Raw genomic sequence first — 16676 nt, 5'->3', positions numbered from 1 at the left:
AAGAAATGCCTTGCTGGTCAACCAAAGGACAAAGTTAAAATAGCGGGCAGTAGATTAAATTTAAAAAAAGCCCTAAAAGCGCGTAAAAGAACTTTACAAAATCAAGCATGGGAGGACCTAAGGGAAGCAGCAGAGAGAGGTGATCTCACGGCATTCTGGAGAGTTATCAACGACCCGTGTTTTAAAGATCCGAGGGGGCCAGAAATAGTGAATACAATTCTCCCTGAACAATGGTACAATCACTATCTTAGCCTGTACAATCATACTGGGATGGTCTTGCAAGAGGAAGGCGCAAAAATAGCAGTACCCGTAAGCTTAGACTTTTCGCTGGGAGAAGTAAAATCAGCAATTCAAGGGCTCTCAAAAAACAAAGCGCCAGGCCCTGGCGGCATCCCCCCTGACCTTTATTTGAGCAATATTGACTTGTGGGCGCCCATCCTTACTAGGGTCTTGAACGAGGCAGTAGTGGCAGGACTACCTCGTTCCTGGTCCTCGGCAGTCATCGTCCCAATCCACAAGAAGGGCAGCCGGGACGACCTCCAATGCTATCGTCCTATCTCATTAACAGACGTAACGGCTAAGGTTTTGAGACGTGTGATTTTAAATAGTTTACAAATTTGGGCTGAGGACAACCACATTTTAACAGATGTACAATATGGGTTCAGAGAAGGGAGATCCACAACAGATCAATGCCTAAACTTGTACCTTCTCACTGCTAAATATACTATTGCTGCCAAAGGGACTATCCATATGGGCTTTATGGATCTCTCAGCGGCCTTTGATCGTGTCAACAGACAGAAGCTATGGGCCCTGATGATCTCTCTGGGGGTGGATCAAGGGCTAGTTGACACACTGAAGGCATTACATTGGGAGACTACAGCTTCTGTCCGCTATAATAAAGAAGGAATGAAGACAGAGCCATTTCCTTGTACAAGTGGTGTCCGGCAGGGCTGTATATTAGCTCCTTTTTTATTTTCATTGTATATTAATAATTTGGACCGAGAACTCATGAAGTTGGGAGTAGACTCCCCCCAAATAGGCCAGCGTTCGGTACCCGTCCTTTTCTATGCGGACGATGCAGTGTTGCTAGCCCGCACCCCATTGGGTTTACAAAAGCTAATTGATGGTTTCGTTAAATTCATGAATTCACTGGATCTCTCAGCTAACCTGGATAAGTCCTTTGTTATGTCCACAGGTACTAACATCAAAAAGGACTTTTCACATAGCATAGGACAACATAAACTAGGAAGAGTTAAGTCCTTCTCTTATCTAGGCGTGCTTTTCGACGAGAAACTGGAATTTAGAAACCTGGTTGAAAAACACGCAGTCAAACTGGTGACCTCAACGGGTGCCATAATGGCATACGGAGGAGGCTAGGTAGATGGTCACCGGAACAGATTTTGAACTTATATAGAGCGGTTTCCTGCTCCAAGGTGTCATACGGGGCAGAAGTTTGGGGCTGTAAAATCAATCATGTGCACCATATACAAGCTGAGGAAAATACATTTTTTAAAAGACTATTCAAGGTCCCTCAGAGCACCCCTTCATACATAACACACACGGAATTGGGCGAGCCATATATTGAGGATAGAATTATGGTCCGACCCATCCTGGCCTGGATAAAAATCTGGACTAACCCAGAGGCCGGCCTCAGCAGACAGATCATTAAGGACTGCCTGAGCCGGGATAGAGGGGGTCAGATCCCGTGGCTCAAATATGTAAAAGACACCGTGGAAGGAATTGGTTGCAAGAATTTGTTCTCTGAGCCGGAGTCCACGACCAATCTGAATAAAACTTTGGTTAAAAAACTTTTCACCGCTTGGGCATCCGCCAGAAGAGCCCACGCTGAAACCAGGAAAACATCTGTTGTGGCCCATAGTCTACTAAAAGCAACGCCTGGAATGGAACCATACCTAGCGGTGATGCACAATGCGCAGGAAAGATTCCATATGACTAGATTCCGACTGAATCTCCTTCACCATCTACTGGCTGTTCCTGCAGGCTTCACACGCTCGGTAGAGTTGAAGGGTACCTGCGGCTGCGACACTAGGTCTCCGCAGGATACCCTTCACTTTCTTTTATTATGTCCTTTTTACTCAGTTCCCAGACGGACGTTTTTAGTAAGGATCTTGAAAAATAAAAAACTGAGACATGCTAAAGCAGCCCTCCTTTTTCTGCAAAAAGCCTCAGACCCACATACTCTATTATGTATTATATGTTTAATTAAGGTGGCCATGAGATTGAGGAACACCAGGGAAATATCGGCCCATATTAAACCATAGACTAAATCAACGTCTGTATAAAATTCCCAATGATCTAATGTTCATTTTGCCCCTTTTTTAGACCTATTTTTATTGCTCTTAAAATGTCATAAATACTGTATGTATGTATTTTTATGCTCTTTAATGGTATCTTTTTAAGTACCGAATAAAGATATTTGATTTGATTTGATTTGTGGGTGAGCCAAATGACTTCCCTTGCCTACCAGAGACTCTATCCTGTTTATTTCAGAGAGAGACCTTTTCTTTTCCTTAATGGCTGCTATTCGTCCCTTTATGATTTTTGTTGTTCATTTGGATCTTCGAGTAAGTCTGATTTCTGACACTGTACTCTGTATCTAAGCCTTCATGGCATATATCTTCTATTTCTCTGTGATGCTTAAATTGAGATTTTTGTAATGAAACCTGTTAACTTTTTCATGATCTACAACTCAGTTTTTGAGAGGTCCCAGTTATTATCTTATTGCTATACTAATTTTGGGTCTGATGTGGAAGAGGGTGTTCTTTAATGCTAGATCAGCACTGTCTGAGCAGAATCTCCTAAGGTAATAATGTTGAGTTTGGGGTTCTGCTCCCACATTAGCGTGGCAAGTTGCTGGCCTTTCTTTTTTTGAAGTTTTCAGTTTTTTTTTTATAGTTGCTCAATCTTGTCTTGCTTTCAAAAGATATTGCTAGTTTTCCATGTTAATATGGGTATTTTGCTTCCTTGTTTCTCCCCTCTTCAATTCTGCCCCATGAGTCCGATCAGTCCTCAGCAGTGGTGATTCCTCAACAGTGGCATCATTAGATTAGAGGGTTATCCTACAATTATTTTTTAACACCATTTAAGGCTTTTGTAATCCAGGGTGGTTGCATAGCAAAAGCGTAGCATCAATATCATTCTAGCAATACAGTGCATCATAGTATAGACTCAATTACACAGGACGATTAATCATCGACCGAGGAGAATCACGAAACGGGGTTTAGCTTGTATTGGACCATTGTCAGGGCTGTCAGAGTCACGTTCAGATGTTAAGAGTCACCCCTGCATGATGTCTGGCATGGCAGTGACTGGGATAAGTAAATTTGAAGGCTGAACCCCTGTGCATCTGAGGACGTCATTCCCGACTGGAATGACGCTATTACAAGTGACTGGGATAAGCCACTCTCTCTCCCTCTTAGCATAGGTTTTCAACAGTGCAAACTTGTATTTTCTGTCATTGATTATAGCGGTCAGCAGCTCCATGACGTAGACATACCACAACTTAGACCATCACACTGTGAGGCTCAGAGGGAACAGATTCTTTCAAGTGTGGGATGATCGTGAGTTTAGCTGCTAAGAGTAAGTTAACCTGCCCCAAGGAGTAGTGTATGAGTATACAGACTCCTCGCCCACCAGGAGTACCAGTGGATCCAGTGGCAGGTCCACTGAGCAGATCAAACCATTTTTGAGTGCCGATTAATACTAAGTAAACCGCGCAGCAGTTCAGGGCCCTGTTAGGTTAACATAATAAGCCTGAGCATCACTGTTGCTTATGATGCCTCCCAGCAGTGCTCCATTTATGCTGAGTGACCCACTGTGCACTCATGAGGATTGGGTTGGTCATAGCGTTCGGCAGATCTCTGATGCCCACTGAATTGCTGGAACTCCAGGGTCAATAATTTTAATCTTGCTTTGGGCATGAGGCTATAGAGCCCCGCTTAAACCAGGAGAAGAGGACATGGCCTCTACCTTATCGTCTTGGACTCAATATTTTACTTGTCTCAGGCTGGCGCCACAGACCCCTTTCCACCCCGTAACACAGTAGGAAGAGGTGGAGTCGGAGGAGGAGTCTCCAACTCGATCCTTCTCTGGACCGTGATTCCCTGGCCTCTCAAAATGCATGGACTTTTCCTGATTCCTCCTGAAATGAAAGAGATTCAAAAAGGAACCTCTCCCTAAACATTAATTACTACCGGTACAGTACTGGTTCCTTCTTGTTTGGAGGTATTAAAGATGATTCTCTGGATGTTGGTACTGGTTCTCTAGGTGTTGGTACTGGCCCCTCCCCTGGGTTCTGTATCTCACTCGCGTTGTACCTTGTCTGTTCCTTAAAAAACGATTACCTCTGTTGTAATTTTCAAAAGGGGATCTCCTATTGTTGGCCCCTCTAGAGAAACTGGGTCCTGCCTCTCCCTCAGATTCAGAGGAATCAGAGAATGTAAGTATATTTTTATTCGACCAATGCTGGTAATCACTTTGATGGGTCTGGTCTCTATATGTATTGTAATATTGAGCTCCCAAGTAGGGGTATACCTTTTTCCTCCTAAAAATACCGTATGTCATTTTTTAGTTTCTCAGATTTCTTTTTTACCAGGTAGTCACTGAAGGAGTTGAGTTCTAGGTTAACCTCATCCAGTTAATTCTTGGCTTCCTCAACCAAATTATTTTTCTTCAGTGTCTCCTCTATATCCGCTATTTCTTTGAGAAGTGCGTCCACTACTTCGCAAGCTGTCTCTATAATGAGGATCATTAGATCTCTAGAGAAGCGATTTGCAATGAGTGACCACTTTTCAAAAAACTTCCTAATTTCAACAAACAAGCCTGGTCTTGTTCAGTTGGGATTTGTATGGTATGACTGATGTTTGTGTGATGTGTGGTGCCAAATTGTTGTTGTATGTTTTCTGTATTGTCCTTACTTTGGGGTCTCTTTGCTTTTGAATCAAGCTAGGTTAATTTTCTTAGACAAATTAATTTACATATATTTTAATAAATGATATCTTTTGATACAATATTAATTAAACAAAACTTTAAAAATAGTTGCTCTGTGGGACAATGACCTATGTATTAAATAATGTTTAGGGAGAGGTTCCTGTTTTTGTCTCTGGTCTTCCCCTGCTTTCCTCTCCCTACAATTTGAACCTCAGGGACCCTCTTCAGTTTTTTGAGTCCTCCTGAAATGAAAACCTTAGCCAGTCAGTCCCCAGCCTCTCATTGAACCCATTTTCTCACCCCTGCACCCATGACCCTGCAGATCCATTCCTTGAAGGTGCTAGACCACCTCAGGACTCTGGAGGCAGAGACCTGTATCTTAACCTGAGCTTTGACTTACATTTTTGGCGACATTCTGGGTTTCCATGGCAAAATTGTATCCCATCCTTGGCTCACTGTACCCTTTTTGATTATATTCTGACTATTCCTGCTATTATATTGGCTCATCCGTGACATATTGGGGCCATTAACAATCTTATGACCATCCTTGGCCAAATGGTGGCCCATCATTGACATGACATAGGCATGCTTGTCTTTTTTGTGCATAATGGCTCAATCTTGTTCTGGGTATTCTTGACAAAACGCTGAATATTGACAAGCTGCGAGTATTCATGACTGTGTACTTTTTATCCCTCGGATAGTAGTGGCCCTTACTTTACATTATTGACAACCTTGGGCTATCTCGATATAATTGGTGCCCATCCATGACATACATGTAATAATTGCTATTCATTGCATAATAATGACCCAGGCAAAACTCTACCAATTCTTCACCCTTTGTGGCCTTTCTTGACACAATGTTGGCTATTCCTGGAATAATGTTGGTGAAAACGGATATCCTATTATTTAGATAATTCGTATTTTATGAAGATTATAAATGGACTTTCAGTGCCGAATCTCTTCTCTGTGAGGGTGCGAGGGGGAGAAGGCATTCAGCTGTTTCGGAACTAAACTCTTATTAACTAAAATGATGAGCTGGTATTTCACGACAGAAGTTTTTCATGAAAAAACTAATGTTTGAGGGAAGTGAGTTTATTTAGATACATGAAATTACTGTATTTCATGCTGAAATATCTGTATTTTCAGATATTGGCAAGCTGATGTTTTGAATAAAATTATTAAATTTATGAAAGATATAAAAAGCAACTATTTTAGGAGTAATTAATGCTGCATTTGCTACTGATTTTGGATTGGTGGTGCCAGCAGATTTCCACAGCTGTGGCTTTTATTGTACCTTGTTGTTGTAGAAGCAATAACGATTTTTGTATTATCATGACCGCTGTCGGAGGCATGGGCACGTTGAGTTGGTGTAACCGCTCTGGTCTGCATAATTGACTAATATCATTGCTGTATGACCCTTTCTGGCTTGTCTTGCTCTTATGTCTTTGGTGTATGATTCTGACTTTTGTGTCACTTGACTTTTTCCACCATGCCGCATTCATACAGATATTCCGCCTTTAACATAATTTGGAATCTACCTTAAAGACGCAGGATTAACATGTGGAGTAAAGAAGGCTACTCTAATCTTTAAAAAATGATGGGCTATCTTACTTTGCATAACTAGATTTAAACCACCTGTAAAACGTATAACCATAAGTATATTCTTAAGGGAATTGTGCAAATTCATTATTTTGCACCATCATTTTCTAAGTATGAGTGCTAACACCCTCAGGGAGGTTACTACTTGCACAAGACATCAAAAAAGTATTGGAATATTTCACTCTGAAATTTTAGACAATTTATATGCAGAGTTATGCAATTATGCAGAGTTTATTCAACTTTTTCTTGGGGTGCAGGAGAGAAGCGTCGCCTTCCTCATGAACAATTCAGACATTTTCACCTTCCCTTGCTTGCTCAATGTTATTCTAGGTAGGTATTTATGACCCACATTTTTCAAAGCAGTCTTGCCTTCTTCTGCACTCTTTGACAAGAAAAATGTAAAAGGATGAATTTTACAGTCTGGAGACAGATGACTAGGACTTTTGAGTAAATAGAAGTTACGGTCATGGCTCTTATATCGGCGTTCAGTAAATCCATTCCATGTGTGGATGATCCACCAAGCAACTCCGAGTGTGTGTACCCCTACAGCCAAATGAGATTAATTTGTTGCATGGTTAACCTAAGACGTTGTTGTTTGTTAGAAACAAGGGGACCCCATACAATAGAACCTGGGGTAACAAGATGCTTTGGAAGAACAATGGTTCAGGGTAGGCCTCAAGGGGTCCTTGGTAGAAATTAGAACAGGAAGCGAATACTTAATAAATCGCTTGGGAGCAGAGGTAGTAGGTACAAGTAGGAGTATTTTATTTTACTCTTTTCTCAAGGATATACATAAATAGTCATACTCTTTTTCAGGTGCTCAAGTGAATAGTGTGGTGCAGGAAGTGACATAAGTGATCAAAGTGAACGGACTGTCACACAACAACAACAAGGATGAAAACACAACAATTATATACAAATAGAACTAGTGACCAAACGCGCATGCTCCTTGCAGGTTACTAAGGCTATTACTCTTTCCCAGCGCATTCTCCATTGCGCATGCTATTTGCAGATGACTTATAACTAACTCCCGGCGCATGCTCCAGATTAATCTCCAGTGCGCACGCTCCGCTAGTAACACTACAGTGGGTGCGCGCGCGCACTAGTCCCCACACGCTATTAATGGCGGACCGGGCTTTCACAAAGATGTGAGCAGCCACAGAAGCGGTACTCGGACCCCCTTTCTCCTGCCAAAATCCTGCATGAATTCGGTAAGTGAACCACCAACCACGGGAATACCCTTGGCGTTTTGAATCATTTAACTCGAGCCACGTTATTACCAGATTGTTTCTTGTAGTTTCAGGCATCTCTATGCTTTTAAAGCAATAGCGACGAACGCGCTAAACGGACCCCTTCTAACTAACTCGGAATCCTTTGCATAAATTCCTTAAGTAAGTACCTTCACTAAAATTAGCCCAATAGAGCCCTACCAGTAGCAATCTAAAGGTCCTAACCAAGTGTTTTTTATTCACTGTACAAGCACAAGTAGGACCCTCGTCCCAGTAGCAGTGACTGAGCGCTACTTGTTTTTCCATTGTTAGAAGACCATCTAAAAACAATGTAAGTCTAAGTCCTAGGCTTTCTAGCCCTTCTCTCTGGCCCCTTACTTACTGGCCCCAGTTTTACTCACCTGACCAACCTAAACCAAGGATCCCTCAAACTTGTTAAGAATGTTAACTAGGTTATCCCACTTTTGATTTATGATTTCATTATCTGCAGATCCCATTGAGAATAACGGCAGTTAAGCAGCTGCACCACCAAACAATCTTCCTTGCCTATACAGGCAAAGGCAAGGTATATACCATTTTAAGTAATTTTGTTAAGAATAACTGTGCCAAATAATGCATGCGCTTATAGATGATCCTTGGCTATGGCTATAGTAAGCGCTAAACACCAGGGTGAGGTCAACTATATACCTCCCCACTGCACTTTAAATTAATATTTCTCACTGAAATGCACATGTGATAATTGAACATGTGTATATATATATATATTATATAATTTTATTAAGGAAGGGAGCACAAAACCTTTTTTTAACAAAAAACAAGGCACGCATGTAGGTATGCAAACATACATGTAAGAAACAGATTATAATTGAAATTCTTATAGTTTCAGGAGGCTCATCTGTCCTGATGAAGATCTAAAAGCTAAATAGATCGAAACGCCGTCGACCTACCCAAGGAATTTCACTAGTTCTATTTGTATATAATTGTTGTGTTTTCATCCTTGTTGTTGTTGTGTGACAGTCCGTTCACTTTGATCACTTATGTCACTTCCTGCACCACACTATTCACTTGAGCACCTGAAAAAGAGTATGACTATTTATGTATATCCTTGAGAAAAGAGTAAAATAAAATACTCCTACTTGTACCTATCTTGGTTAACCTAAGACATCCTGGAATCAACTGGGTTATGTGAGCTGGATGGTGTGGTAAGTGGAATGGCAGAATTTGAGGTGGGCATGCATCTGGCTTCACATAAAGTTCTTTTGCTGTGCTTGTGACTTTGGGCATGCCAAGAGTATGTGCGATTGCCAGTAAAAGAGTCAGTAGATGTGTGTCATGGCAGAGCATACCAAGATTTCTAAGTACTTTGCTAGAGAAGTCATGTTACCCTAACCTTTACTCTTAACTCCTTACGTTATAATTTATTTTACACTGAGGTTGAATTTTTTCTTTCTACTACTTCCCCCGGTTACCATTTTTTAAAACGTTGCTTCTGCCCCCTTTCCTGTTAGTCAACCTTTTAAAAACACTATTCCTAATCCACGTTTGCTCCCAATGCTGATTTTTGTATTGATTCTAACATTGTATTTTTCAGGAAACTTAGTTATTGGGCTTCTTTAGTTTCTCTATTTATTTTGGATTTTTTTAATATAGCACATTCAATAAATATCTTAAAGCATCACAGCACCCTACATAGCTAAAAGCAGTTGTAATACAAACATCAAATATAAATAAGTGAGCGGGAACAGTTTATTACACAAGGATAAATCATTGCAAAGAGTTGAGAAGTGGGTTGGTATCTTCAAAAACCCCTGCGTGGTTGTTGGCTGGTAACATTGGATGGATGGCCTGTAGGTGGATTAGGCTCCCTGGTAGCACTCACCCCCATCAATCAGGATTTATAAAGCACGGCTAATCACCGGATAGGGTATCCAGGTATTTACAGGTCCCGGCAGCTTATTCGAACAGCCAGGTCTTCAGGGCCATTCGGAATTCCGGAAGTGAAGTGATGGTCCGGAGGAGTGTGGTGGGGGGGAGGGCCCCTTTGCTCACCTAGCATTATTTTTTAAGTAGATTGAGCCTTAAGTCCTTCAGCACGATCTGAACCCTAGGAATAGGACGAACTTGGCATCTGCTGAGTGCTGGTGTCCATTCCAAGTGGATAATGGAAGTTATTCTTCAGGAATGCCACTTTTGTGTCTCCATCAGTTGCTTTCCACTCGAAGTGGCAATACAGAGCAACAGTACAGGATAGAGGAGTGATGCATGATCACCACTGTTATTAATAGAGTATTACAGCTGCTTCCATTCTCACTGGATATTCACTGCAGCCCACCCTTCGCCACCTATGGATCCTAGTTTCCCAAAGGAAGTTGGCAGCTAAGTATTCTTCTACAGCTGTCATGTCACTGTGGTGTGATTTCACTGCTGACACTTTCTAGTACCTTGTTCCTCTATTGAGTCTCTGTTCAAGGTACCTTGCTATGTTAGATGTACTAAACACACCCTCATTCACTAGGAGTATGTCTGGTGTCCTATTTCTCCAACATGACTCCATCATATTATCATACACCTATATAGCTTTAACCATTCTCCTAACTTCTCAGTATCCTGCTTGTGATGTATAATGTAAGCCATGGACTGCTGATGGTATGGTTTTGCCACACCTCCTCCTCAATCTTTGGATTCTTCCTCTCTACCTTTTGTCATAGTTGCTTCTGTCCATTAAGCCACTTTTTATTAGTGCACATTGTGAATCTAATACACATTTGCAGAATGTCTGCACCGCTTTAAATGTCATGGTTGTTGCTTTGATTCCTCTATTGTATTTAAGCCTGGTTTGGTTTTCTCTAAATATGGTGCATGAGCTTGGGCACTCTCTGTAGAAGTGAATGCGAGTGTTTTAAAGACTGGGCCCAATATTGTGAGTGACCCCAGTGTCTGTGAGGTCACCAGCGGGTGCTGCCACGTCTGCCTAGGCTTAGTCTGCATTGACGGCAGTGCATGCAGGCACATAAATGGGTGGTGACCTGCACACTGGAGCTATTTGTCTACAAACCATTAACATTTTTAGTCTAGGTTTGAATTACCATTGATTGATCAGTCGACTGATGTATCGTGGCGACTATCAGGCGTGTACCAACAGGAAGATATGTGGGTGGGGAGGGGCGTAAGCCTGCATAAGGCTTCCTTTGGGAGGCGTCAAGCTCCATAGAGAACAAAAGACAAGCTGAACGGGAACAAGGTTGGTTAATGCATGTGGACTCCAAAGACCCTTGTGGTATTGCGGCATATCAGCAGCCTGTGCTGTGGGTGAGGTGTAGAAAGGCACTGAGAGTCAAGAACCTGGACCTTTGGCACTGTTGTTGCAGTAAGCGAGCCATGATATGTAAGCACTGTTAAGATCACTCACCCACAACACCCACTGGATCTCTGAGGTCACAGACGTTATAGCACCTTCTTAGTGAGAGAAAGAGAAGTGTGATAGGGCAAGTAGTGTCACCTCAATCGAGTGAATGAACGCTCCATAGTAAATATATACAGCTGTCCATTATTGTATGTATATTGATGTTCAGTACCCTTGGTGAGCCAGAAAAAAATGAGATGGGCCAATGCTGGAGCAGGACTTCTGCTTTAGAGTTACGGACCAGCCAATGCCACGCAGCCAGGAGTGTATGAGTCTTTATTAATGAAAGTATCTTAGGTTCATAGATTAAGTGGTGGATCAGCTGTTGTATAATATATTGAACTGCATAATGGCGTAACCGATCTTACCCGAAGAACTTTGGCACATGCATTTTGCACGCTTATACCACAAATGCACAGAATGTGTGCCAGCTCCTTTGCAGGTTTTCTACCATCAATCACTAATATTAAACGGCATAGGGAGACGGGGGTTGAATTTAATGACCAGAGGGCTACATGTATTTTATAGAGGTTTTGCAATTCGTCCAGGTTTAAAAATTTGTCACTATTGTATAGTATTTTTTCAGCTGATTAAATGACCTGCAAATCGGGTAAATCTATCTGAAAATATTTTCAGATAAATGCAGTCATATGGTGGATCGCATGTTCAATTATTTTAAACATTTTTTTCTTTTCTCTTTCACCCGCTAGAAAAGAGGCATTACAAGGAAGATCCAGTCTCTTCTGTCTACGATACTGTCCCGCAAAATGTCTTCTCCAGCGTCAAAGGATCAGGCAGAGAGCCAGAACTTCCCCTTTCTGTTGGATGATCACACGGTTGGTGCATTCAAGGAATCAAAAACTCTCATCCTGCTCAGAGGGCTCCCAGGAAGTGGGAAATCTCACTTGGCTAAAGAAATTCTTGACAAGTACGGCGATGTTGCCCGCGTGATTTCAGCCGATAAACATGACATTAAGCCGGCAGTCAAATCTGTCATTTCCGATGAATACAACCAACTGGATAAGGCTCTGATTGGAAACTTCAACAAAAAAGGTGTCAATGTTATTGTCCTGGATGACACTCACCATGATAAGGAGCGCTTGGAAACCATCTTTGACATTGCAGAAGATCACAAATTTACTGTTGTCATTGTTGAGCCAAAAACACAGTGGCGTCGGGATTGCAATCAACTGAAGGACAAGAGTCACTGGAAGCTATCATTGGAAGAGCTGAAAGGCATGAAAGCTCCCTTTGACACGGATGTTCTGCCTTTATACTTTGGCTGGTTCCTGACCACCTCAAGTGCGGATGTCTTGAAAAAAATGAGGCACAATTTCTTGGAACACCTTGGCAGTCTCAAAGCGTTCCGGAAGCGAGCAAAGCCCAGTTGTACGTAGCTAAGATGGTGGTTGTTTTTAAGAGATTTTTGTCTAAATCTGAACCAAATGTGACCTTTTAGGAGAGGAAGATTCTCTTGCATGGTAGCAACTTACTTCATCACTTTATTTTTGAATGCAAAGAGTTTATATAGCGATTAATAAAGATACATAAGGAAACTACCATAGAAAGTGTAGGATCGCTCCTTGTAGTGAATGTGGAAGCTAGGGCCGTGGCTGATGCCCTAGGCATGAGACCAGCATCTGGGGTAACCATGCCTTCCTGATAGCTTGCAATTGATGCTTAAATGGGGAAAACCCTACACTGCTTTAATATACATTTTTTAGTAGTCAGCGACCTTTACGCACATAAATACCTGAATCCCACGCATCACTCTCTTGAAGAGCTGCAGTGTTCAAAATGAAAAAAAATATTTAGAAAAGTTTGGATAGTGGTGATCAGCATTGATGACCAAGGAAAGCAGTTTCTAAAAATATATTCTTCATAGAACCCATTTTATTATTTCTTTGGTCCTTTCCTAAATCTATGTGTTGTTCTAATTTGGCAAAAATGAAGACGCAGTGACCCTGGAAGGTACAGCGATTTTGTCAGATGGCTTCTTTAAAAGGCATTTTTTTATTTAAGGAGGTGGGGGCTATGCCATGATTTTTTTTCTTTCTTGCTAACACATTGAACGTTCGAAATGTCCATGTTTGGTTTTCATTGACTACCTAACATTAGTCACACTGGTGTTTCGCTTTGATGTTCAAACTTTAGGGTGCACTTCATTGCTGATGATGAATGTGTTGGGGCTGTCTTGTGTGATATTTTAAAAGAATGTGATGACTGTATGACCTACACATGTTTGTTTCCAAAGAACCTCGAAAGCAACCCTCTGCGACAAAAAGTGAATACTGTGCTTCGAAAGAATATAACGTTTCTAATTTTCTGCTCCGGCATTGCTCAGATCGGTTTCAACGATATTCTTTCTACACAATGTTTGTTCTGTTCCACCTAATCACCAGCCTGCATATGTATTATTTTGCACTGCATTCTGGAAATGTTAAGGGAAAGAAATCTAGCCAGCAGTGCCACAGAACTTGCCATGTTGGTTCCACATAGGCAGCAAAGCACTGTTCTAGGTTGGTTGGCATGTTCTGCTCGTTTAAATGTATTTAATTTGTAAATATTTCACTTGACTGCAGCATTCTAATTGGGGCATCTAAGGAAAGATGAACTGGCTTATAATGAAGTTGCCACTTTTCTCTAGAGGCTTGTATGAGACAGAGAGACTGTTTTATGGCAGACTTTGTCATATTCCTACCCGCCTTTCAGTGATGAGCATTTACAGCTGCCAGGAATTCACAAAATGATTACGTACAGGTGGGGAAGCATTTACCACTGTGTATTTCTTCACCGTAAGAGCAGGGAAATTTGCAGTAGTAAATACCACTCAAGTGGGAAAGGGGTGTCCCAAAACGTGGTTTTCCTTGTAAGTGTGTGAATGCTCACAAGCCGTATGTTAGTTTAGCATTCTTTAGTTCTAAGAAATTATTAAGAAATCCGTGCCTTGCCTACCCTGCAAATGGTTGGATCTCCTACCAGGATGGAGCGAAATGGATCACCCCTAAAGAACTTTCTCAACAGGGAAAAATATATTCCCTCTAAATGTGGTTGCACATGGAGCTCCGCCCTCCCCATGGTGGATGTTGTGAGATACCCAGAAGTACGCCTGGAAACCGGCACTTGCTTCAGCTTTCTAGGTATACTTCTGGGAATGTTTGTAAATAGGAAAAACCAATAAGAGATCGAGATAGAAATATATCCCTTTACTTTGAAGGTTTTTTTCATGAATAGGATCCAGTTGAAAATTGTTATTCTAAAGTTCAGTTTTTCACTTTAAATTTACTGCTGTGAAAAAAATTGGCTTATTGGTCCTGGTTATATGATTATACCACGACTTCAGTTACCACGCATGGCTTTACCACGCGAATTTTACCTCGCAAGTGGCTTTACCACGCTGGTATTTACAACGTTGCATTTTTCTACGAGTAGAAACGTCTTACCTGCACGTCTTTCTTCTCGAGCCCTTACTTCCATCCTCCTTTGAAACAAACGTCAAAACACGTACACCGAAATAAAAAAAGGACTTTTTTGACGTATACGGCACGTCTTTGGGGGAGGCTCTTTCCTCTTTCTTTTAATTTTTTTCCCGTTTTTTTTGTTAAACTAATCTGCTTGTTTTTTTTGGGGGGGGGAGACCCCCCCCAGCCCCCCCAAGCTCCCCTCCGAGCCCCCCCCCCCTCCATCTGCCCCCTCATGCCCACGCTGATCGACTTCAAGGAATACCACGTCTCCCCCCTAGCCCGTGGTAAAGACGTCGTGGAAGGTACCCTGCGTGGAAGGCACCCTGCGTGGTAAGTGTCACGTGGTAAACGTGAGTAGTGGTAATGCCTTCGTGGTAAATGATGTTTCCCATTGGTCCTTTCAAATGTTGCTTTGATGTCCGTGCTATGTTACACATTCATTACTCACCAGATACTACACCCAAGAGTTATGCTTTGGTCTTATGTACTGATTCAGTGTTCTTCATGGGGTACTGAGAATGCTAAAAAAATTGCCTTGGGAAAAGTGTGAAATGAACAATTTCAGTTTCCTAAATGAAGCGCGTCTAATTGTTCACAGTTGTCGTAATCTATTACTGGGTAGACCGTGGGGTTGCAGACCATGGTATTTCTCTATAGCAGGGGTCTCCAACCTTTTCTATAATAAGAGCTACATATTTTCATTGAAAAATCATCTTGAGCTACAAATAGTCGTGTCATAATATGTACCATCTCAAACAAGAGAACACTAGTGGCCTTCTCTGCACGTTTATCAGCAGTAATCATATCCGTGCATCAAGCAGGGCAGTAATGGTAACAAGGATATTGTGCTGCACAATTAAATACTTATAAGGTCCCAAAGGCAAGACCTATTGGCTATGCCAATGCTTGGTAATACTTTGCTGTGATTATTTTAGATGGAAACCCGCTTCTTCTGAACATTTCTGAAAAGTGGCAAAAACTTGCAACATCTTTGTTGTACATAGCACGTGGGATTGTTACACACTTATTCTTTCTCCAATTTCTGTAGGACTGCATTCCAAATACAAAATCTTAAGATTCCCACGCACATTTCACAGTAAATACCAGAGTTATGACACATACTAATTTTGTCTGGAAAAAGAATATTGCTTCAATTTGGCCCCTTTCTCAAAGGCAAAATAGAAAAATTCAGGCTTTGTTGCGAGTGTGTAGCTGTAATAATGACTTTTATTAAAACAATTGGGAAAATGTACAGAGCACAAAGATCTTTCGACAGTGGTACGTTCATTAATTTATGATTAATATGCTCTAAGTTTCTTCCTTTCCTGTCTTAATGGCGACTAAGACACTTACCACTGCCTTTAAGCCTGAGAATGTTTCCACTTCCACTAAAGTGCAAAAATATAAGGGCCTATTAGCAAAGGTTAGACAAAACGAAAGAGTAATAGTCGCATTGTGGAATGTGCCCATTTTAGAGCTTTTTGTACATACAAATATGAATTGTGCAAAATGTATAGATTGTGTATGCTGCAGGAAATTCTTGTTCATTGGTGAGTCACACTCACTCTCCTACCTCTACATTCGTGTAATGTGCACTATGCTGCATTGAGTTACAGAAATGCATTAAATACATAATGATTTTCAGATTTGACCTTAAATGTCACCCCCCTCCTGCAGACATCTTATGAGCGGTGCATGTGTTGGTGCTCTTCACTGAAATTTCTGTACTAGGCACATCACGTCCTGAGGTGTCAGTGATCAAGAGGTGCAGCGAGAGCATTCTTAGGCCTTCGTGAGTACCTAAAAGGTACTAACTGTCGGTATACAATGCATTTCCATTGCATGTTTAGCCAGTGCTCTGACAATTGTGGTTACAATGTCACTTCTGAACTGCATTTGCATTGTAATCGCATTACATAGGGGAACTACGCAGAAGTAGCCCGCCATTACATGCGCACATTATCACATTTTTATGCATTTTTTGTAAGTTATATTTTCCAGGCGAGGCGCCATTTATATAATTCCATTCCA

At 41.5% G+C, this 16676-nt stretch overlaps 1 protein-coding gene across 1 annotated transcript in view; it reads left to right on the top strand.

Moving 5' to 3' along the window:
• CNP (2',3'-cyclic nucleotide 3' phosphodiesterase) overlaps positions 1-16676 on the top strand; it is a 49277-nt gene that overhangs the window by 15055 nt on the left and 17546 nt on the right. Inside the window, exon 2 of the mRNA XM_086924153.1 lies at positions 11892-12570. Within this exon, the coding sequence (XP_086780279.1) occupies positions 11892-12570 (679 nt within the window). The remainder of the gene's footprint in view (positions 1-11891; positions 12571-16676) is intronic.

This window comes from Lissotriton vulgaris, chromosome 5 (genome assembly GCF_964263255.1).
Source record: "Lissotriton vulgaris chromosome 5, aLisVul1.2, whole genome shotgun sequence".
Lineage (NCBI taxonomy): Eukaryota > Metazoa > Chordata > Amphibia > Caudata > Salamandridae > Lissotriton > Lissotriton vulgaris.
Note: the sequence above shows the minus strand (reverse complement) of the source record. Positions and strands in the feature narration are given on the sequence as shown.